Source organism: Arabidopsis lyrata (genome assembly GCF_000004255.2).
Source record: "Arabidopsis lyrata subsp. lyrata unplaced genomic scaffold ARALYscaffold_8, whole genome shotgun sequence".
Taxonomy (NCBI): Eukaryota; Viridiplantae; Streptophyta; class Magnoliopsida; order Brassicales; family Brassicaceae; genus Arabidopsis; species Arabidopsis lyrata.
In genome coordinates this window covers 5,830,867-5,854,936 of record NW_003302548.1, presented here as the reverse complement: position 1 = coordinate 5,854,936, position 24,070 = coordinate 5,830,867, and the positions used below count along the sequence as shown (strand labels likewise).

The 24,070-nt window shown below is 30.5% G+C and overlaps 4 protein-coding genes across 6 annotated transcripts; 3 read left to right on the top strand and 1 right to left on the bottom strand.

The window, feature by feature from the left end:
* Nucleotides 1–4,679: 4,679 nt before the first annotated feature.
* LOC9299815 (putative S-adenosyl-L-methionine-dependent methyltransferase MMAR_1068) lies at nt 4,680–6,269 on the top strand. The gene is made up of 2 exons (XM_002865440.2): nt 4,680–5,339; nt 5,459–6,269. Exons 1-2 carry the CDS (start codon nt 4,934–4,936, stop codon nt 6,097–6,099), a joined length of 1,047 nt encoding a protein of 348 aa, XP_002865486.1. The 5' UTR covers nt 4,680–4,933; the 3' UTR covers nt 6,100–6,269.
* Nucleotides 6,270–6,346: 77 nt separating this feature from the next.
* On the bottom strand, nt 6,347–7,771 carry LOC9301560. The gene is made up of 5 exons (XM_021015286.1): nt 7,539–7,771; nt 7,210–7,445; nt 6,872–6,972; nt 6,709–6,768; nt 6,347–6,576 (listed from the first exon to the last, which is right to left on the bottom strand). The coding sequence occupies exons 1-5, from the start codon at nt 7,738–7,740 to the stop codon at nt 6,492–6,494; spliced, it is 684 nt and encodes a 227-aa protein (XP_020870945.1). The 5' UTR covers nt 7,741–7,771; the 3' UTR covers nt 6,347–6,491.
* A 3,344-nt stretch (nt 7,772–11,115) lies between these two features.
* Nucleotides 11,116–13,436, top strand: LOC9301559 (maf-like protein DDB_G0281937). 3 transcript variants are annotated; one of them, XM_021015973.1, is made up of 10 exons: nt 11,116–11,226; nt 11,364–11,435; nt 11,529–11,603; nt 11,720–11,800; nt 12,214–12,294; nt 12,543–12,612; nt 12,683–12,774; nt 12,865–12,906; nt 12,993–13,073; nt 13,262–13,436. In XM_021015973.1, exons 1-10 carry the CDS (start codon nt 11,200–11,202, stop codon nt 13,340–13,342), a joined length of 702 nt encoding a protein of 233 aa, XP_020871632.1. In that variant the 5' UTR covers nt 11,116–11,199; the 3' UTR covers nt 13,343–13,436. The 3 variants fall into 3 exon arrangements, with proteins under 3 accessions (XP_020871632.1, XP_002865485.1, XP_020871633.1); XM_002865439.2 differs by lacking the exon at nt 11,720–11,800; XM_021015974.1 differs by lacking the exon at nt 12,214–12,294.
* A 159-nt stretch (nt 13,437–13,595) lies between these two features.
* On the top strand, nt 13,596–14,903 carry LOC9299814 (zinc-finger homeodomain protein 13). The gene has a single exon (XM_002865438.2). It carries the CDS (start codon nt 14,014–14,016, stop codon nt 14,740–14,742), a length of 729 nt encoding a protein of 242 aa, XP_002865484.1. The 5' UTR covers nt 13,596–14,013; the 3' UTR covers nt 14,743–14,903.
* Nucleotides 14,904–24,070: the final 9,167 nt, after the last annotated feature.

Here is a 24,070-nt window from a genome sequence, read left to right as displayed (position 1 = left end):
TCCAAAAATACGAGATGCTTTATTTTATTTTGCTGAAAATAGTGATAATCCAATGCATAGAAGCGAAGCAGAATCTCTTGCAGAGAGTGGAGTACATCGAATTGGAGGGTTTGATTTCTTGTTTGGAATGGTTATTTGGCACGAGCTCCTTTATGCTTTTAACATAGTAAGCAAGATCCTTCAATCTGAGGAAATGGATATTGATGCTTCTATTTTTCAACTAAAAGGGCTTGCTTCATTCTTGAAAGATTATAGAGAAACTGGTTTTGATTGAGCCAAAGTTGAAGCTACGCGGATCGCAAATGAAATGGAGATTGAACCTGAATTTTATGTAAAGCCAAAACGTTCAAGAAAAAAGAAAAGATATTTTGATGAAGATGTTCAAGATGTTGATGAAGGTATGGTTTTACAAGGTGAAGAAAGCTTTAGGATCGATTATTTCATAAACATCATCAATCAAGCAATTGTTTATGTTGAGACAAGATTTGAACAATTTCAAAGGTATGAGCTTATTTTTTGGAATTTTGTTTGATTTAAAGAAGTTGAAATCAGCTAGTGATGATGGGTTGATGGAATCTTGTGTTAAGTTAGAAGCATTTTTAACGCATGGTGAACATTCTGATGTGGATGGAAACGATTTATTCTTAGAACTTACACTTCTAAAAAAAACTTTACCAAAGGAGATCAAAAGGGCTATAGAGGTGTTGGATTTTTTAAAAAGAATGTAAGATTGTTATCCAAATACATGGATTGATTACCGTGTATTGTTGACAATTCCAGTTTCAGTTACCTCTACAGAGAGAAGTTTTTCAAAGTTGAAGCTGATAAAGAATTATACGATCTACAATGTCACAAGACAGGTTGAATGGATTAGTAATGATGTCCATCGAAAGAGATATGATCGAAGAACTTGACTATGAGAAGCTAATCAATGATTTTGCTGCGATGAAAGTTAGAAAAGTTGATTTTTAGATTTTTTTTTTTAATTTTTTTTGGTGAGAAAACAGGGAGAGATTGTTTTACATTATTCAATAACTTTTCTAATGTTCTTTTAATATATTTTAGCATTTTAATGATGAACTTTTAACAATAGTTTTTATTAAAAAAATATATTATTTAACTATACTTTAAGCCATAAAAAAATCCTAGAACCGGGCCTGGTCATTTGAACCGGCGATCTTTAGATTTTGTCTGTAGGTCTTTACGAGTTAACCTATTTGTTGATTTATTGAAGTTTTAAAAACCAAGGTTCTAATTTTTTTAGAAGTGTTATTTTTTTTAATAATAGTTAAATTGTTATGATTCTTTTACCGTCTTGACTAATAACAAAGAAAATTATAGACCATTCTTTTCTAATAGATTGAAAAATCATTGGTGTCATGATAGTGAAACCTTATTTTATCTAATAAACGTTTGGTAATGCAATGATTCTTATTTTTTAATTTTTATTTTATTTTTCTGTAATAAACAATAATCGTGGTAGCAAAAAGTTTGGCCAAATTTTTTTTTTAGTAAACCATCATTATTGTGACTGTATAGACAATAAATCTATACTAGTATTTTTGCAGTCATTTTGGTGACGGATGGGTAAAAATGCTTCCGGGTTTTTGGATACCCGATTCGTTTATAAATTTTGGTCATAAAAAATTTGTTGGGTCGGATTATATTTAACCCAATTCATACACCGGATATTCCAAATTTAATAATTTAGATATTTAGAATATCTGATTAAGATTTAGAATTATGATTCTCTTATCATCTTCGTTTGATTTGTTTTTAACTGTTTTGAATTATCATATAATACATAAAATAAAAAATAAAAAATCAATTTTTTTTCTGCATATACTGTGATTCGAAATTTAAAAAACGGACATATATTATCCAATTGACAAATATATGTGTTCAACGTTCTACATCGATTAAAATATTTAGACAATGATTCAGAATCATATCATAAATAAGATCAACATTAATAAAATAAATGAGTTTTTTGGCCGGACGGGTTTGGCGGGACGAATTTTTGAATCAACAATAATAAAAAGATTTAAATATCATTAATCCGCCGCTTCAATACGGAGTAAATCCTTATTTTTTTAATACCACCAATATTATACATATTAAATAAATCTCATTTAGAAAATATTGTATAAAACCAAAAATTATCCCGTGGTATAATGTTACTTAATAACAATTGTAAACTATAAAATATAAATATACTAGATATGGACTCGTGCGTTGCACGGGTTGCTGGTCGAAATTGTCACTTATTTTTATAAAGTTTAACTAAAATTATATAAACAGCTATGTTTTAATTTTAGAAAATGCAACATTTTCATTATTTTTTAAATAGATTTATTATGCATAATGCACAATATAAAACACAATTTGTAGTTATTTTATACTAATTATTAAATCATCTAATATAAATCTTGGTCTATTTATCACCAACACCACCATTACCGCCTCTTCTCATCTTTTCCAACTGATCTTATTTCTCCTCCTTTATTTTCTCTAGCATCGAGCCGAGCCACTTTCCGACAACAATTATAGTCTATGTCCATTGCCGTTCATAATTTCTTAATTTACCTCAATCGCCATATATTCTTTGGATCTAAATATAACATCCTATTTTTAGAAAACTATTGTAATTCAAAGTATTTATATATATATATATATATGACATGATATATTTCTAATAAATGATAAATAATTTTTACATGATTCATGTTGTTCTTAAAGTCAATCTATCACCATATCCGTAACCATACACCACCACCATCATCACTTCCATTAACAATCACATGCTACTCCTATTTCTTTTAGTATGATATGCTATTATATTTAATGACATTGTTTTTTCCTCTGATTCTAGGTGGATGTCTCTCTTTCGTCGTCAAAATTCTAGTATTGATTTTCTTTATTTTTAGATTTCCTGTTATTAGTGTTTATTTTTTGTTTTTTAAATCCTAATTACATGTATGTTTTGTCTTTTGTTTGAAGGCTATTTCATCGCTGAAAAATATTAGTTTCTAAAGGTTTTTTTGACTCAATGCTATTTCCTTAATTATTTTTTAGTCAAAGGTTAGTTACTAATATTATCTTAAAAATAATTTATGACCAAAAAAAGAGGAAAAACTTTACTAATAGAATGAAATTAAAGAAATGATAGTGTCTCTCAAGAAATTAGTTTGCTTGGTGAGAATGAGACAATCTATTTTTTTCCTGTAGAGGTGAGTATTTACAATCCTTTTTCTTATATGATTAATAAATTATATAATTTACTTAAAAAAATTATCCTATTCTTAAATCTTTTTTTTGTACAGTTAGTAACTTATAAATAAAACGTTTAGCATTATTTTATAATTTCTATTTTTATGAACAATACACACATAATTTCTTTATATATACATATACTTTCCTTATAATAATCTTTTTATATTATGAAACTCTTTAAATTTATACATTTGTTATAATTATCTTTTTACAATATTTAATTTGTTAAAACCAAATTTTTGTTTGCCATATGACAAAATCTCTTGTGGAAATATAAGTATAATTTCCTTATACTTTTTACATTTAAAACTATTTAAATTTATAATTATCTTTTTTCTTTTTAATTATTAAAATGGAAATATTTATTTAACATATGGCAAAATTTGACACGTGTCACGATCACGTGAGTTATTAACTTTGAAAACCATACTTTATATAATAAGATTAGCAAATGATACAATTTGCAAACTTTTGTATATAATAAATAATCGTTAAATTTTAAAAATTACTACTTTTAAAAAACAAATCACGGGACGGGTTAAGAAGTTACAGGACAGGTTATATTTCGGAACGATGTTATATGGTGGACGAGTTTTTTTTTTGGTAGGATATATGGTGGACGAGTTTAAATCAATATTCAGAAAATTTTAAAATATCATTAACATGCCGTTTTAATACAGATTAAATATTCAGTTTATTAAAATATAAATATCTTAGAGAATGATATGATTTGTAAACTTTTATATATAATAAATAATCATTAAATTTTAAAATAAAAATAAATCACGGGACGGGTTAAGAAATTACGGAACGGGTTATATTTTGGAACGGGTTTATATGGCGGACAAATTTGAATCAATATTTATAAATATCATTAACATGCCGCTTTAATAAGGGTTAAATCCTCAGTTTAATAACAATTGTCTCGTGGACTCGTGGTATACCGTTACTTAATAACAATTGTAAATTATAATATAAATAAATATTTTATAAGGAGATACAATTTAGAAAATATTTTTATACTAACTTTAAAAATAAATCATCCCGCAGTGTACCGCGGGTTAAAATCTAGTTCATAGTATAAAAATAAAATAAAATGTTTTTTGGGGCAGAAAATCAAAGCATTTGATTTTTTTTTTTTTTTTTTTTTGTGGGCAAACGATCCAAGCATTTTGAATAAGTTTCCTTTTTACCGTTTGTAATAACGAACTACAGAATTCTTTTTCCAAAAGATTGATAAATACAACATGTTCTTGAGAAATGAGGATGAAAAAAAAAACAAACATTAAAACTTCTCACCAATTTCTTTCTTTGGACAAAATAATCGTACGAGTGATAAAGAAACGTTTTAAAAGAACTGAAAAAAACTAGTGGACACTTGAGCTTTGGATATAGTTGGTCAAAATCATTAAGTAAATAGAAGAGTGGAAGGGGTTAAAAGAAGCAACTTGAGAGTGGAGCCACTCGTTGCTCTTTTAAGAGGAAAGAAAAGCCAGTGGTTACACAAACAAGAACGTATGCTTTTGCTTCTAAGCCTTTGGTTTTTTATGTGTGGTTCTCTTTTCTTATCTCTATGACCAACACCAAACATTTTCCCACATTCCTTCATTATATATCAAACAAAACATTATTCGTTTCAGGAGAGAACTAGAAACAAACAATGTCCGAAATAGAAAAGCAAAAGCCGGAAGAAGAAGAATCATCGACGACATGGCCGGATATCGAAGAAGAGCTCATGATACCCGAGGTTTTACATAGTGAAGGTGTGAAGAAACTTCACATGAGTATTCAAAGTGAGTGGGATTACCTTCAGAAGTCTGCTTGTCAAACAGCTGCAGGAAGAGCTTTGTGGAAACATGTTATACATGATCCGCTTGCTCACTTGTTTGCTGGAGAGACACATTTGAGAAACCTACACACAAAGATTCAGACTGACCGTCTCAACAATGCTCGAGAGATTTCCGGTGTGATTCTAGCCGTTCGAACTCTCTGGTTTGATACAAGGATTCAAGCTGCTCTGGAGTCTTTCGAAAGTGATGCAGCTCAGGTTGTGCTACTTGGTGCAGGTTTGGTTTCAACTATTTAGAAAATTTAAGTAATGTATATTTGTGAGATTACCGATGATATATGTGAAGCATGAGTTTAAGATAAGTAGCCAACATAGAATGGTGTAATTGAATTTCAGGAATGGATGCGAGATCATACCGACTAAACTGCTTGAACAAAAGCGACGTATTCGAAGTAGATTTTCAAGATGTTTTGGAAACCAAAGCGAGCCTAGTTCAAGCTGCTGTAAACTCTAGAGATGATCTTAGGATGACAGCGAAATCACTAGTCAGAGTAGCAATTGATATCAGAGACAACGATTGGTTTGAACAGCTTAAGAAATCGGGTTTTCTGCCAGAGATTAACACCGTATGGGTTCTCGAAGGTATTCTTTATTACCTGTCTCACACAGAGGCAATGCAAGTACTGAAGCTCATAGCTGATAAGTGTGGACTAACCAGCACAGTTCTCTTGGCGGATTTCATGAACAAACCGTCTGCTACACTGCCAAACTCTGTGTTCCACTTTTACAGTGACTGGCCTGATCAGCTCTTACCATCATTGGGATTCTCTCATGTCAAGCTTTCACAGATAGGTGATCCAGATGCGAATTTCGGTCTGCTCCATGATCCACGGAATCTCTTCAACAAACTTCTTCGCCTGCCAAGGACTGCACAAATCCATCCAGATGATGGAAAACCATGCTGCCGTTTGTATTTGGTCGAAGCTTCTGGTTCACCGCCTCAAGATAATTTCATAGAGAACCATGTGAGCTTGTAAGATCTTTCCAAACAACATTTGGTACTGCACGCTTTTGAAGAACATATATATATGAGTCTTTCAGACTAGAGAAATTGTGTAGGAGATTATTGGTAATTTGATGTATAAACCATTGATATGAACAATTCACTATTATCTTAAAAATCTAAACTCAAAAGTACCATTTTCCATCTGCTTCTTAAAAACTATAAGGAAGAAAGAAGGCTTCTCGTGTCTTCCTTACGATAATTCCAACGATTTCACGAGATGAATGAGGCTCAGCATCAAGCATATGATTATATTCATATATAGAACGAGATATCGTCTCTGACTTATACACTTGTAACAAAAGTTGGTACACCTATTTAGCCATAATGTTCACAAGAAGAGAGAAGAGAGAACTAGACTTCATCTCAAATCTCAAGGCAGTCTTTGACACCCTTCTCAAATTTGTCAAGATAAGAGATAGCATCCGTAACCGCATCTGCAATCTTTTTTCTGAAAAACAAGTTAAAACATTCAACTGCTTCAGTGACATGAGAGAAAACCAGAGGCATTATATAAATATATGCTTTGAGTAACAGAGAACACATAAAGGCATAAGATCCCTTAATCATTTCAATCACTAACCTATCAGAAGGAAGATTCATATCAACCCCATTCGTCAACACGATAAGGGAACCGAAAGACCTGCGATACAAAAAGTTGCAAAATCAACAAACAATAACCATAATCACAGCATTTGCATTACATTTTTATTGCATCTTTCAATAGAATCACACCTAGCACATACCTAACCAGATCATCAAGTATATTCTCAGCTTCTAATTTGACTGGATCCTTATCACCAAGTAATGAAGCAGCATTCTTCACAACAAGCTTAAATGTGCAAACCTAAACAACAACATCTTCTTCATAAAAATCAAAACTTTGAGATCATTCATAACTCAAAACCAAAATTTTGAGATTATTCATAACTAAAAACCAAAACTTTGAGATCATTCATAACTAAAAACCAAAACTTTGAGATCATTCATAACTAAAACCAAAACTTTGAGATCATTCTTAACTAAAAACCAAAACTTTGAGATCATTTTGATATCAGAATAAGGAAGGGAAGATTCTATAAACCTCAACTCCAGATTTAGACTGAAAATCAACAAGAGAAGTTCTCTCTTTAGGAACACAATCTCTAGCAGAAGACTTAAACAAATTCTGAAGATTCTCTAAATCTTTCTCTGTATAATCAGATTCACTAGATAACGAAAGATAAGCAGATCGGAGAGCTTCACGAGATGCATCAATGGGAGCGAGTAAGAATCTCGATGACTTCTTCTTCTGTTCTTTAAGCCACTCTTTAGGTCCTGCTGCGTGAAAATTAAGATTTTTTCAAAAAATTCACAAATTTGGAGATAAGATTAATAAAACGAAGAGTAAGTGAGAAGTGTGTGTGTGTGTACAGATTCCTAAGGAGAAGGCAAAAGCGAGATTGGTTGGAGAGAGTGAGAGGAGAAGAGAAGCGGCGGAGGAGAGGAGAACGGTATCTCGACGAGAGATAATGCGTGGTGGGTGGTCGGAGATTTGTGGGGCGGAGATTGGTGGTGGTGGAGGTTTAGTGTTTGAAGAGAAGAAAGGTTGAGAAATTGGGATAAGACGAGCCATGGCTTAACAAAGCTAAGTTATGTGTAATGTACCCGCCTATGTGGTATTTATAGGAATGTTAAATTTCGTTTAATTAAAATTGTGAAGAATAAGATCTCATTTTGTAACTCTTATAACGTTCTCTCTTTTATGGTTACTTGGGATGATCCCGGTCACCATCGAAGTCGTGGTACATGACTAGAATTTCGCCTTTCGTCTAATTACAGTCGATTTAAGGCGTCCGACTAATTTCAGAAGTAAGATAACCCGACAAAGAAAACTTAATCAATCGGAATTTTCATCTAAAGAGATATAAATTACTCACTTTGCAAGAACGAGATAACACAACTACCCGGTAACACATACGAATCAAACCCCTACTTGTAGGATTTGAACCAAGAATAAACGAATTTACACATTTTCGTAGGTCGAATTACAATTAGACCATAAGCAAATTGGGTCAAATTTAGTCTTGCATACATTAGATGAATCTTGCTAGAACTCTACAAGGTTCTCCATTTTCTTACATTTTTGGAGAGGCCTTTTTTTTTTTTTTTTTGACCTTTTTTTTTTTTTTTTTGATCAAAGGAGAAGCCATTATATCCTTTCCTATTTAAAGTATCATTTCTGATCTTACCATTTGAAAAATAATCCACATAATTTTCATTGGCACAGCTTTTAAAAAACTACAAATTTGATTGTTAATCTTACCATTTGAAAAATAATCTACATAGAATTTTCATGGTAATCTTAAATTATAGGGAACTTTACTCAGATGCATAACATTTTATATGAAATTACCAGAAACATACAGATCTTTTTTTTATTACTATCATATTTCGGGTATATTTTTTATACCCAGCGTGCCCCTGTTAAACGTTACAGGAAAAAACATAATTACAAAGAATGCCACTGCCACGTCAGAAATTGCTGACGTGTATTAATGAACTCAGCCGTCAAGCGATATAGCGGCAGTGACGGCTGAGTTACGGTATGTTGCGGCTGATTTAAGAAAAATGGCTGAGTTATGAGCAAACGGCTGACTTACGAGTATAACCCAGCCTGGAGTTACGGCTGACTTACTGAAATCTGTCTGAGTTATGAGAAAATGGCTGATATTCGAGCATAACCCAGCCTGAGTTTTCATCCGATGGTTGATTTGTCAAATTTTTGGCTGAGTTATTGCTTCGACACGGCTGACTTAACTTTCTCCGGCTGGCTGAGTTATCAAAAACGGCTTAGTTATAGGATTACGTTACGGCTGATTTATGTTCGAGTGTCATAAATCAGCCGTAATGAGCTGGATTAACGGAAAACTCGGCCTCATTACGGCTGACTTAGTAGCGAAAGATTAATTACTAGAATAGCATGCAATGACGGCCGACTTATTAAACGTTACGGCTGAGTTAAATATTTTTGGTTGAGTTACTGTAATAGTATTCATGTTACGACTGAGTTAAAGTTTTGTTTGATGGCCGGTTTAATTAGGCTGATTTAAATTTTCGTTTGGTGGCTTACTTGCCACTTCATTAATTAAAAAATGACGTGGATGCAACATACCATGTCATCATTCCATGTCATCATCATCAAAGGACAAAAAAATAGGGCCAAATTTTTTCAACTTGTCTTTTTCACCTGAGTTTTTCACATCACTGGAACTTCCAATTCTTCATCGTCTTCCTCATTCTTCTTCAATTTCTTTCATCCTTCTCCCGATATGGTTGATCCGGTTCCGGTAATTGTTGTTTTCGGTAATTAGGTATAGAAACACAAATACGTATTTAACACCGATGAAAGAGGGTGTAGAGTTGTGCAGATAGATGCGCAAAACAACGCACGAAAAACTTGTGAAGTTGGTGGTCGATGATAAAGTTAGACGAAATGTTGCGTCTTTTATTGTTTCGCGATAAATTTACATGTCACGGCTGAGTTATATGCTTAAGAGAAGACGAAAGGTTCGGTCAATTTACATGTCACGGCTGAGTTATATGTTCCAGGGAAGACGAAAGGTTCGGTAAAATTACATTACGGCTGAGTTATATGCTTAAGGAAAGACGAAAAGTTCGGTCAATTTACATGTCACGGCTGAGTTATATGTTCCAGCTGAGTTGTATGTTTGAGGGAAGACGAAAGGTTTGGTAAAATTACATTACGGCTGAGTTATATGTTTAAGGGAAGACAAAAGGTTCGGTAAATTTACATGTCACGACTGAGTTATATTCTCCAGAGAAGACGAAAGATGGGTGTAAATTATATTACGGCTGAGTTATATGCTTCAGGGAAGATGAAAGGTTCGGTAAATTACATGTCACGACTGAGTTATCATTCAGGGAAGACGAAAGATTGCGTAAATTATATGTTACGGCTGAGTTACATCACGTTACGGCTGAGTTACATCACTTTACGGCTGATTTATAATACAGATCAGAAAGCAATATTTTTATGGAGAAGACAATATAAAATTTATTGGTCAAATAACAACAATCAAATTAAGAAACGTAAAAATATGTTTGAGGGATACATAGGAGGAAGACTAAACCGTATGAATCAAAACATAGATAGAAGTAGAAATGTCTCCAAATAGATCGATTGAGAAGAAGATTAAACCAGAGACATGTAAAATCAAAGTAAAAGAGTAGCTATTCTTGATTTCAACTCAAACCTGTAACGAATCATGTAGAATTCCATAGATCTCTTTGATTTGGGTTTTGATTTTTAATGACTTTTTTCGTGAGCGAGGTTGTGAGTAGATCTGACAAAGCTTTTGATTTGGGACCCTATGGCAAGCGTTGTGGCTGTGAGGTCTAGTAAGATCCATCCCAATCCTGCAATTTGAAGATCTCTATCAATGTTGTACCCAAGTTAGTTGCAGAATATTTGATCTAAAAGCTTTTCTTGGATTTGGAGACAAAAAAAGAGAAGAGGGGAAATAAAATGAGTTTGAAGAGCGTGGAATTGGTGATGTGGATTAATGACATGGATAATCAAATTTTTATTTATTATTTTTAATTGAAAACGAATTAAAAATTATTAATTAAAAAAAAACTAATGAAGGGTGTTAACTGTAATTACACAAATGCTCAAAACATATGAGTAATTTTTAAAAGATATATGATATTCTAATAATAAATATACTTTTCTATAACATATGAGTAAATTTTTCTAAATTATATGATATTTTTACTTTGGCCCATAAAATATTTTCTGCATTTGTTCAAAATGCTCATCAGCTTCAGGATAAGCTCTCTATCAAAATGTACTCTATTAACTCAAGGACGTTTGTTCAAACAAAAAGTCCACTCAAGGACGTTACTAAAAATACTGAGAATAAAAGGGCTCGTTATGCAATTTAGTAGAAGTTCATGGGGTATCTAAACAAACTTTTCCATCAACTTAAAAACCAAAACTTTTCTTCATTGCTTTGCTCGAGAGTTGAGCAATTTTGAGTGTTCAAGGTTTCTGATTGTTTTGCATACGAAAATGGAATCGAATCAACCTCACTTCAAGGTCAGCATCTTTTCATTAAGTTTCTAGTTCGATTCATGAACTGTTTCTGCATTCGATTTCGAACTTGTCAAATCCTCCAGCACTTGTGCTTTGAAGGATTTGCAAAAGCTATAACCTTGGGAATATTTTTTTTGCAGCTAATTTTGGGATCTTCTTCGATTGCTCGACGTCAGATTTTAACAGACATGGGATACCAATTCACTCTCATGGTAATTTCTAATTTCTTCTTCCTTTGAATTATATTAAAGACTCCATTTTTATATAGTTCAAGTAGAAGTTTCACTTGTAAATTGTGAATGTAGAGTGCTGATATTGATGAGAAAAGCATTCGTAAAGAGAAACCTGAAGAGTTGGTTTTGGCTTTAGCTGTGGCAAAGGTAACTTCAATAAAATGGTTACTTTTATGGTTTCTTCGTTTTATATATTGTTCGCTGTTAATCTTGTTGATGTTCGTTTCTTGTTTCCCATCGTTTATTTATAAACTGCATCTCAGGCTGATGCTATTGTGTCAAAACTACTAACTACTGAATGTGCGAATGAGGAACAACCGACAGTCTTGATTGCATCGGATACAGTATGTAGTTTTTATGGTTTAGCTATGTACTAGTAAATTCCTCCATCTACTCTCACCAAGTTCCATTTTATGTTTCTGTGGATGCATCATCTTCTTAGCAAAACACATTCTCAATAGCTCTGCTTTGTGTGATTGTCTAGGTCTTTATCTATAATCTTACTCTCCGGCTATTTTGTGTGATTGTTTAGGTCTTGATCTTCCTTGTTTATCTTCTGAATTTAAAATCTTTATGCTCTGGCTACATGTTTTGTAGTTCATCTCGGCACATTATTATTTCCGCCGGAGTTTTTATTAACTGGAAGGATCTCTTACATGCATATATCTTATATAAGGCCACCATATAACCAAAGGTGTTTCATATAGCATTTCCTCTTCATCAGACATATTAATAAACCGGCAAAATTTTTTCCCAGGCTGAAGCAATCATGCAGCAGATCGCTGATGGTGATAACATAGAGGAGGATAAGTCGACCTTACTTATTACTTGTGACCAAGTACTGATCTATATTTGAACTTTCCGTGTTACTTTGATATACTCAACTTGCTAGCTGTAATGGACAACCATATTAGGTTTAGTGATTAAATGGAGTCTGAAGAGCTAAGATTGTATAAGCTGTTAGTTGGTTTGTCCTTTTTAGGAGTTGACTAATGAAAGATGAGGCATTCTAAGGACATGAATGGAATTTGGTGGTATTAGATAGTCTATGAAAGACTTGGATTTAATGTTTTGAATTGTATGAAGGTGGTCGTCTATGAAGATGCTGTCAGAGAGAAACCCTCGAGTGTCGAAGAAGCAAGGGAGTACATAAGAGGTAAGCTCGCATTATCTTCTTGGTTACTGGAATTCAAGGCTTAAGTCATTTATCTAAATTCAAAACACAGGCTATTCCAAGGGGCACACAGCAACAGTGAGTTCTGTGGCTGTGACAAATCTCAAAACAGGTGTCAGAAAAGGAGGCGTCGATAGAGTGGAGGTAACATTATAATTGTGTGTTTCATTAAAGTTGCGATTTTTACAATTTGAGAAATATATAGCGCGAGCTGATGATGTAAATTCTGAACAGATCTATTTCAATGAAATACCGGAAGAGACTATCGAGAAACTGGTGAGTGGTGTTTTATACAAGTTTAAGACATGTATTTCACCCTATCAATATTACTTCTACTAAGCTAAGGCTGTGTTGATGAGTAGATTGAGGAAGGCATGGTGCTTAAGGTAGCTGGTGCACTCCTAATCGAACATCCTCTTATACTGCCGTGTGTTAAGGAAGTGGTTGGTTTCCTTGCCTTCTGCATTTTAACATAATACGAACCATAGCATGATTTTTCTTGGATTCGAGTCTAGACTCTTATCCTCTATCATCATAAAAGATAACAAGTTGATCATACTGTTTCATGTCTGTTGTTCTTTTATACTCTTTTGGAGCATGAATGTTAAACTAGGTTGTATTGTTGTATCAGGTTGGGACAACAGATAGTGTGATGGGTCTCCCCAAAGAATTGACTGAGAAACTTCTAAAGGAAGTATTGGCAAGCACATAGGTACATTTCTGTCTCTCAATGTTGGTGTATCCATGATGTGAGGACTATGGTTTCGTCGTTTAATTTGGGAAATGAACAAAATGTTATTGTTCAATTACCTCTTGTTTCTGACTAAACCTTTACATTTGTTTCTGACTAAACCTTTACATTGGAATCGGTAAGAGGATGAACCGAAGTAAACCGAACCGAAGTAAACCGAACCGAAGTAAACCGAACTAGCTGAACCGAAGTAAACCGAACTAGCTGAACCGAAGTTTAAGTAATTACATATGTTTTAGGTTTATGAGCTCTTGGTTTGGTTTGGTAGTCCCTAACCAATCGGTTTAACTAGGAAAGAAACCCGTAGTAGATTCCTCCACTTTTCTTCACTTGATTCCTTTATCGCTTTCTCCGGTTTCTTTCTGTAGTAGAGTTCTAAACCGAACCGAATTTTAATTTTGGCTAACTTCAGTTCCAAACCAAACTATCCCACCTGAAATTCCAAACCGAACCTTTCGGTTCATATCGATTTTGAGTTATTTAACGTAATTTATTCCCGGTTACGGAATTTGTGAATGGTCAATGGTCACTAGTCACTCACTATCAACGAGCCTAAAAAGTATCGACTCTTCTTCACACAAACATTCTCTATCCATTGAACTCATTTTCTCTCATCTTCTTCATCATCATCAATGGATGAGATAATAAAACCAAAGAAAGAAGAAAACTCCAAACGTCGTCGTAATGCCACAGCCATTTGCCGTGAAACTGGAGACCACGTCCATTATCCTCCAACACGCAGAACCAAACCCAAATCCACGCGTGCTCATCACGCGCCACCACCGATCATCGAATCGATCTTAAAAGTTAATCATAAGCCACACTACGGTGAATGCAGGAAGAATCACGCCGCTGATATCGGAACCACCGCTTACGATGGCTGCGGCGAGTTTGTTAGCTCCACCGGAGAAGAAGATTCTTTAAACTGCGCCGCATGCGGCTGTCACCGTAACTTCCACCGTGAAGAGTCCATCCCGGAGAACGGTGGCGTTACTGAGACGGTTCTTGAAGTTCTCAAGATTTCGTCGTATCAGTTTCGTCGGATCTTTTGCTCACCTTACGGCGGCGGAAAAAGCAAAGGAAAGAAGGAGAGTTATGGAGGAGATCGGGTTGTTAAAGATCGATTTGGCGGTGGAGATTTAGCGGCGGAGGAGGAGGAGGAGGAGGAGGTGGGGAGAGTGAAGAGATTGAAGACGAAGTTTACGGCGGAGCAGACGGAGAAAATGAGGGGTTACGCGGAGAAGCTACGGTGGAAGGTAAGACCTGAGAAGAGAGAGGAGGTTGAAGAGTTTTGTGTAGAGATTGGAGTCAATCGGAAGAATTTTAGGATTTGGATGAATAATCACAAAGATAACAACTGATTAATGATTATTTACCAAACTCTCTAATTGTGTTGCTTTTTTTTCTTTTTTTTTTTTCTAAATCTTTGCATTCTAGTTTGTTTTTAATTGGTATGCATTATGTAGTTAAGTGTAATTCTGTGTAATGTAATGTATAAATAACAAGTTCCATTTTTATTTTATTTTTATTGTCAAAAAAGTAAATAACAAGTTCATGATTGGCTGAAGAGTAAAAACCAACTGTGTAATGTAATGTAACGTAGTCTAAGGCGATTCGGTTCATTCGGTTAGGGAGTTTATTATATCCATAAAGGCACCGAATACTAATCGGATGGGTTCCAGTTTGATACTTACTCAGTTCGAGTAGGTTTGGATACTTGATTGAAGAACCGAGTAAGAACTGATAATTTTTAGGTATTAATCAGTTCGGTTCCTACATACCGAACCATTTCTACTCGAAACAAACAAAAACAACCAAAAATTCCAGCGGAGCCAAAAATTGTGTTTATATTGGTAATATATATATATATATATATATATATATATATATATATATATATATATAAGGATCCGTCCGATGGACGGGTTTAATTTTTGAAAATTAAAATCGAATTTAACAAAAAATTAATTAACAACATTGTAATTATAGATTTTCTTTCAAAAGTAAAAAAAATATATTTATTTTTTCACTGTTGTATTGTTTCTTTAACCACTAAAATTATTAATTCAAAATTATTTCGAATAAAATATATACTATATTACATAACAATAACTCATGGTATACTTATATGAAGAACTAAAATTAAAAACATTCATCATAAAGTTGGCGAATGAAACCAAAATACTTTTTAATTAGACACGTTAAAAATATAAAAATGATAAATAGATTAAATCTTTTAGTTTTCCAAGCTAACATTGCGGGTTCGATTCCTATATACTCGATTGCAATGACATTATGATCAATCAATTAAAATTGATAAATTCAAAAAATTATAAGCACAATTATATATAAATCTTATATAATTCAAATATGAACATAGAAACTTAAATAATTTTTTTTTGAAATAGTATAATTAAAGGGCCATTTAGGTGAGTGACCATATACATAAATCAAATTAAGAATATAGCACCTTATTTGAAAAAATGAAGAGACTAATATGAAGGGCTGGGGAAATTACCATTTTAGTGTTTTTTTTTTCTTTTAAATTTTTGTTACCCCATCATATTTAAATTGAGCATATATATTTTTTTTTTAAGATTCCAAATTTCAAATATATCTTAAAAAAATATACATTTTTTTCTGAATGAAACATAGTTTAAATTTTAAAAATTGGATGTAAAAATTTTATAATAGTGAATAGTGTTTGTGGTTAAATACAAGGCATTCTATATAGAATCTATATGGAATAGAATGTTGTACTATACCATTTTTCACAAATATACATAAACAAATCCTTAACTTTAAATATTAAACCTAAGAACCTACACTCAAACCAAAAACATATGTATAAAAATGAGCGTTATACCCTAATAAATACAACATATAGCACACGAAATGCTGAATTAAACGCACGACGAATAAAGAACACTATACCCTAAGGGATACAACATAGAGAACCCAAATGACCAAGTTAAATGCACATCAAAGAAAAAAAGTTATACCCCTAATTAATACAACATATGAAACTCAAATTTTCGAGTCAAACTCAAATTTTTTTGAATGTATCATGATTTGAATTTTTAAAAACAGGCACAAATTTATGAAAATTAGTTAAAAATAAATTATTTATGTCTAAATAGAATTACATTAAATGAAATTGTATAGACTAAAATGAAATGTAATGCATAAAATATTATTACTCATAAAAACTTATTAATTTTTCCGAAATTTGTGTTAAACAACATCGAAAAATAAACGCTATACCCTAGATACAATATAGGAAACCCAAATGCCGAATTAAACGCATGACAGAAATTATTGTTATGATTTTAGGAATAGTACATATGAAACATAGTAAAGGAAAGAATAGAAACATACAATAAACGATGCAGGACAAGCACCAAATGTGAATATATTACTGTAGTCATATAGTACAAAGATACATAAAACAAAACACTCTTACAAACGAAAATTAACACTGATACAACGAGATGATTACTGAGACATGAGAAAATAGAACAATACACACACTTATAATGGGACTCTGACAAAATTTCCAAGTCTCCATAACCAAGTGCCCCTTATTTTTATTTCTATCCCCCTCAAGCACCAAGACTGAACATACGTTGTGGCAAACTGACGTTCCCTATTCCACGGGGTTGCTGCATCAAACAAGTAACAACCATATTAAATAAATGTAAATGATATAGACCAAAAACAGAACAAAATAAACAGTTCAATATAAATCTAAATAGTATGTTCATAAAATAGAATAGTATAAAATTACAAATAAAATAGAAACTTATCTTTCACAAATCTCCTAAAACAAAAATCGATTAATTGGCTTTCAACTGATATTCAATCTCCAATGGAATTTTGTTAATCCTATTTACCATGAGTAATTTCAAAAGCGAATTAGTAAATCCATGTTTCTAAAACACACTTTCGTAAACCAATTTCTCATTGACATCAGGATTGAGAATTTCCTGCTTGAGGCTCATATATACACTCATTCCTATTTACAAACATCATATTTAAACGTAAAATATTACACTTTATGTTGACCAACTGAAAAATATAAAATTTTCTTTTCACAAATATAATTTGGTGTATATTTTGACTCTAGATAGTATTCTTAATGTTGAATTTTGTCAAATGTGTAACATAAGAACTCATAAAAATTATTTTAATTTAAAAATACGTCTATTGTTTTTTTTAAAAATCCTTCTTATTTCTAACTAAAAACTCTTCCATTCCCAATTTCCAATTAAAAACTATTCTAATTTCCAAATAGCATTCTCAAATATTATTATTACACAGTTTTATTATTCAATTAAATTATTTATTTCTATTTGTGATTTTAGGATTTTTTTTGTTGTATTTCAAATCACGTTAATTTTTTTCGATCTATGTTAATTTCCTTAAAACTGATTAATACTAGATTTACTCGTCCGCGCATTGCGCGGAATATCAAATATCAACTGGGTATAATACAAAATGTTAAGAATAATCATAATCACTTGAATTTTAAAAACTATATATATATTCATACTTGTTTTACAAAACAATCTACAACATAGAAAATTATAAAATATATTTGGTACGTACCGCGTAATAACAAAAGTTATATAAGATTAATCGGTCTCGGTAGTCATCAATGAATTTTTTTTTTATCAAAAAGAGAGTTATTTCCATAAACAAATCTTGTAAATATAACTGTCTTTGATGTTTTGACCTATTCGTACCTCATATTAAAAGTAAATTTGCTGAGTTTGAACATCAATTTATGAAAATATATAAACGTAATATTCATGCCGCTTCAATAGGTTTGGAGAGCACAATTTACCTATTGAAGCAAGACCATCATACCTTAAGGAAAGTTTTGACCAAATCATGAATGTCTTAATCTTATCTATCCTACTACGCTTACATGGCTCGACGATTTAACCTGATATTGAATATGATAGTCTGGTTTACTAAACCAAACTATCCGATAATGCATACATATATCTGATGAATATCGTTTAGTCATGTGCATACATATATCCGATGCTTCAAGCATTACTCAATTTCTCTTCAAATATTTTTCGTCATCTTCTATGATGCATTTGTTCGCTTCCCAACATCTACTCTTTTTTTATCTTCTATGCTCACTTTAATAAAACTTTAAATTGATTCTTAACTGAAAACTATTTCCTCATTTTCATCTTTTTAGTTTATTTTATTTTATTAATTATATGGTTTTCATGCTTCAACGTAATATAATTTTACGAAAGATATATATTTGTTAAAATTTCCTCAACACTACTTATTTAGATTTTTACCTATATTTAAACATATTCACCTTTTTATTTAGAAAGCAAACAATAATATAGATATAACTTTATTATTTTTATTGTTATATTTTACTATAATTTAATATTAAGATACAATTAATTTTTATATTTTTTCGTCAATGTGAATTTATACTATTACTCTCTTGAAATATAATATTCAATTTTAAATATGAATTATTTCTTATATCTTAAAAAAACTTTTACAATCATACATTTACTATAACATTTAACCATTTTTTTTAATCTAAAAAAAATATTATTTTAAATAAATTTCTTCCACTTCATTATGATCTCTTTAATTTAATGTTTCCATGAAATATGAATATCTTCTTATTATTAAAAAAAAAAACTCTTATAGCTTTCCATTTCAATTCAATTCTTTTTTCATCCTAAATTATATTTGAGGTTTCTTTATTATTCTTAAAAATGATAGTTTTTAAACGTTTTTTTATTTTTAATAAGTTATTATTTGTTTTTAATTGTATAATAAATTTCATTAAGAAGCTTTTTGTCCATCTTAAATAACATTGGTATTTTTATGAAATTTTCATAATTATTTTTTTATTTATTAATTAAATATTTAGGGATTATGTTCATTTTAAGTTATATATTAACAAAAAATTAATTTAAGTGTTTTATATGTAAATATGTTACACTTGTGTTATTATTATTCATGTAACCTTTATTTAAAACTGTGCATTAATTGATGATTACTTCTTTGATATGAGATGTAATTAACTATGAAATTAAATATTTTGAAATAATTATTAGTAGGATCCATAATATTAATTTGGTGATTATGTGGACACCCTAAGAGGAGAGAAAACTCTCCCATTATATATATAGATTAGTTTTTCTATTGTAGGTATTCATTTGTCTTTAAAAACCGACCACTTTTTAATTTCGAAAACATTAAAAAAATAGACACATTTTTTAATTGTCCTATTTTATTATATTAGAGTTATAAATAATTATATGTACTCAATCTTTCTTATTATTTAATCAGTATCATGAATTGATATTTTAACATTAACAAATATATTCTCAAATTTTAAATGTGAATTTTTAGAAATTAATTACTTTTTATTTTAAGTAAAAACCTTTAATTATGTTTTATTCTAACTTTTATTAACTTTATTCTACTAAATAACTGTAACTCTTAAAAATGATTGTTGTACCATTCAAATATATTATAATATTTTTTCCTATATCTAACAATTTAAAAGTATTTTCTCATTATATGTTAAGATATAATTATCTAATATTATATTTATCCCTCTATTAAAAATATTCATATTTTGTGTTTTATATTCTTTTCCGTTTTTTAATATTTAATTTTTTTGGTAAATTACTGTTTTTTTAGCAAAATATATTAATATGAAGTGCGTTAATTAATTTTAGTTATAATGTTTTTGTAAGATAAATTGTGTGAATTAATTTTGGTTTTATTGTTTTTTTTAATAAATAAAATATGTCTAGCCCACAAAAATAGAAATATGTTGACATGGATGCTGATGTGGACACCCTAGAAGGAGAGAAGACTCCCTAATTATATATATAGATTCATTTTCAGATTTCTCGAGGTTCGCAGTCCTCCAAGCTATACTAGATAAAGATTATGAAACCTGATATATTCACATTTTATATGGAATGTTGTTATGTTCGTATCAACATTTAAACGTAAATAATATTTACAATTATGTCAAAAATCGATAATTAAAGCCAAATTATTTTAAAGTTTAGTGATAAAGGATCATGAGATGGTCGTTGATACTATTTATTATTCCCTCGAATTTTTTAAGTGATCTTTGAAACATTATTGTCGACAATGTGTATATATATTTTATATCGTTCCGTAAAATAATTTTAGTATTTATATAAATTTATCTTTTAAAATTTAAATTATTATATTTCTGCTCAAATATTTATCTTTTAAATTTTAATGATTATATTTTATACTCAAAAATTATATTAATAAAGATATTTTAAATTAAAATCCCGCATAACGTGATGGTACAAAATCTAGTCTAGTTTGTGGGTTGTTTAATTTCGTAATTCACTTACTATTTTAACTTGCCTGTGTTTATTCAATCATCTTGTTTTTGTTCACAACACATTACTCTAGTATCATTCATATTTAGTCTTGAGAAAATTTTTAAAAAAACAATTCTAAACGATTATTTGCTTAGTTCATTCATCATATCTTTGGTGTGCGACATTCTTAGTATTTTATCATCGACCTTCGTTATTACGACCACCTTCCTTTACTGCACGATTGCGATTAATTAATTAAAACTCGATACATCATCTATAGTAGACTTCTTCCAGACTAGTCTTGAAGATTTACACGAAGGTAAAATTGACGAACATTTGGCTGCCAACCAACAGTTGGCTACCAATTGACGAACTCGGACTTGTCATTTGGCTACAAAATTAACGAAAATATAACCTTTTCCCCGATCCTACATCTCCGTATATGTAGATTTCCTCACATTGAGATGACACAGTTGTATGGAGATGTACACCAGACAATTTTATATACTGACATCCATGACGTTTGGTTGAGTTTATCTACCAATTGTCTTTTTCTTTCTTCACCAACTCTTGATTCTATGTTAATGTTAAATTAATTATACACTAATTATTATTATTTTCTATCTTTCTAACCACAAGAAAAGAAATTAAAAAAAAAACATCTTACCATTGGCTTTTGCCAAAAGGATGCAAATTTTACATATGTACAAGAAGTGCTCTGCCATGAATAGGATTAATTATGTTTCATATAATTAAAAAAAAATAACCGGAGTCATTATGAACACTTACTTGATCAATGAAGATGATGTAAATAATCGCCAAAATAAACAAAGAAAAAAATAAGAATTCCTTTTAACTTATCGCAATCTCATGGGATGTGCACGTTCAGCAACTAATCCTTCTTGTTGTTTTTTTCGCAAGAAAGGTAGTGAATGCATAACAGGGTTATCTTCAGGGTTATCTTCAGGGTTACATATGATATATATCAATTACTCGAGGTATTGCGTCATGAGAAGTTTCAAACGGATGCTCACCCAAAGTTAACGAGTAAAACAAAATGCAACCAAAACTATACAAATCAATTTTTGAAGTTTCCGGAGTTTCAACAACACCATCGAGTTTTCTTAAATTATTGTTCTTAATCTGTTTTGGAGGTTGAAACCTCGTACTATGATGGCATGCCCAAAGAGACAAGTTAGCGTATTCAACAAAACAAATTAATTTATATATTCATTAAAACAAATTAACTTACTTATTTTTTAACTTTAGATTTCTGTTTGATGCTGATATGTTCGCTGGTACATAAATTAGCAATCTTTGCGGTCATAGATTTGCTTCCACACACTTTGACTACGTTCTATTGGTTCAAATCTCGATGAAAAAAAACATCTCATGCAATTGATTCAACCTTTTAGCAATGTCTTCCATCAGCTTCAACATGAGAGGATCAATATCTTCTTCTGGGTTCATACGAGTATTGTTGATATACTTTTCAAGATGATTTAGACAAGGTAGTGGAGTTGTCTTGATGCTTCGAAAGTAATTCACGAGGTTTTTAGCGTGAAACTCCAACGCTCTTTCGACATGTAGAAAAATTCATCATTCTTATCGAGAGTAACCCAATCGAAAATGTTTTTGTGTTTTTTCGCAGTCCTCCAATATACTATACAAGATTATGTACCCGCGCGTTGCGCATGATTTTAATATAAAACTTTTATCAATGCGAATTTTTGAGCATGAATATAACCATTTGAATTTTAAAAGATTTTAGTTTTCTCATGTGCAATATCTTTCCAAAATAATAAAAAATTTCTCACATTTTTCACTACAATTTCTCTCGTTATCTTCTATGATTTACTCGTCATCTCTCGAAATCTATTCTTTATTCACCTTATATTGGCTCATATATAATATATTCGACTATAAATTAGTTCTTATGATAGAACGTATGTATTTCCTCCTTCCTATATTTCAATACTCCATTATTTTTTATAAGTTACATGATCTTTTTATTAAAGTTAACATCAGAATATATGGGGAGATTTTATTCATAAATTCTTTTTGACCATGTTTTGGTGTATTTAAAATTGCTTTATAGACAAAAAAATATCTCATATATAGACTCATTCCTATTTACAAACATCATATATAAAGGTAAAATATTACACTTTATCTTGACCAACTGAAAGATATAAAATTTTCTTTTCACAAATATAATTTGGCGTATATTATGAATCTAGATAGTATTATTAATGTTGAATTTTGTCAAATGTGTAACATAAGAACTCATAAAATTTATTTTAATTTAAAAATAAGTCTATTTAAAAAAAATCATTATTATTTCTAACTAAAAAATCTTCCATTTCCAATTTCCAATTAAAAACTATTCTAATTTCCAAATATTCTAATTTCCAAATAGCATTCTCAATATTATAATTACGCGGTTTTATTATACAATTAAATTATTTATTTTTATTTGTGATTTTAGGATTGTTTTTTGGTTGTATTTCAAATCACGTTAATTTTTTTTCGATCTATGTTAATTTCCTTAACACTGATTAATATTAGTTTTTCTATTGTAGGTATTCATTTGTCTTTAAAAATCCACCACTTTTTAATTTCGAAAACATAAAAAATAGACATATTTATTAATTGTCCTATTTTATTTTATTATAGTTATAAATCATTATATGTACTCAATCTTTCTTATTATGTAATCGGTATCATAAATTAATACTTTAACATTAACAAATATATTCTCAAATTTTAAATTTGAATTTTTAGAAATTATGTACTTTTTAATTTAATTACAAACCTTTAATTATGTTTTAGTTTAACTTTTATGTACTTTATTCTACTAAATAACTGTAACTCGTTAAAATGATTGTTAGACCATTCAAATATATGATAATTTTTTTTCCCTATATCTAACGATTTAAAAATATTTTCTCATTATATGTTAAGATATAATATTGATTATCTAATATTATATTTATATCTCTATGAAAAATATTCATATTTTGTGTTGTATATTTTTTTTCTGTTTTTAATATATAATTTATTTGGTAAATTACTGTTTCTTAGCATAATATAATAATATAAAGTGGCGTTAATTAATTTTAGTTATAATTTTTTTGTAAGATAAATTGTGTGAATTTATTTTAGTTTTTTTTTTTTAGTAATAAACCCCTCAATTAAAGATGTATCGAAAAGAAACCCCTCAACTATATATTTAGTGCAAAAACTCCTCAACTCAACATATGTTCATGAATTCTCTTCGTCTCCATTATGCCCACTCAACTCGCCGTATCTTGGTCCT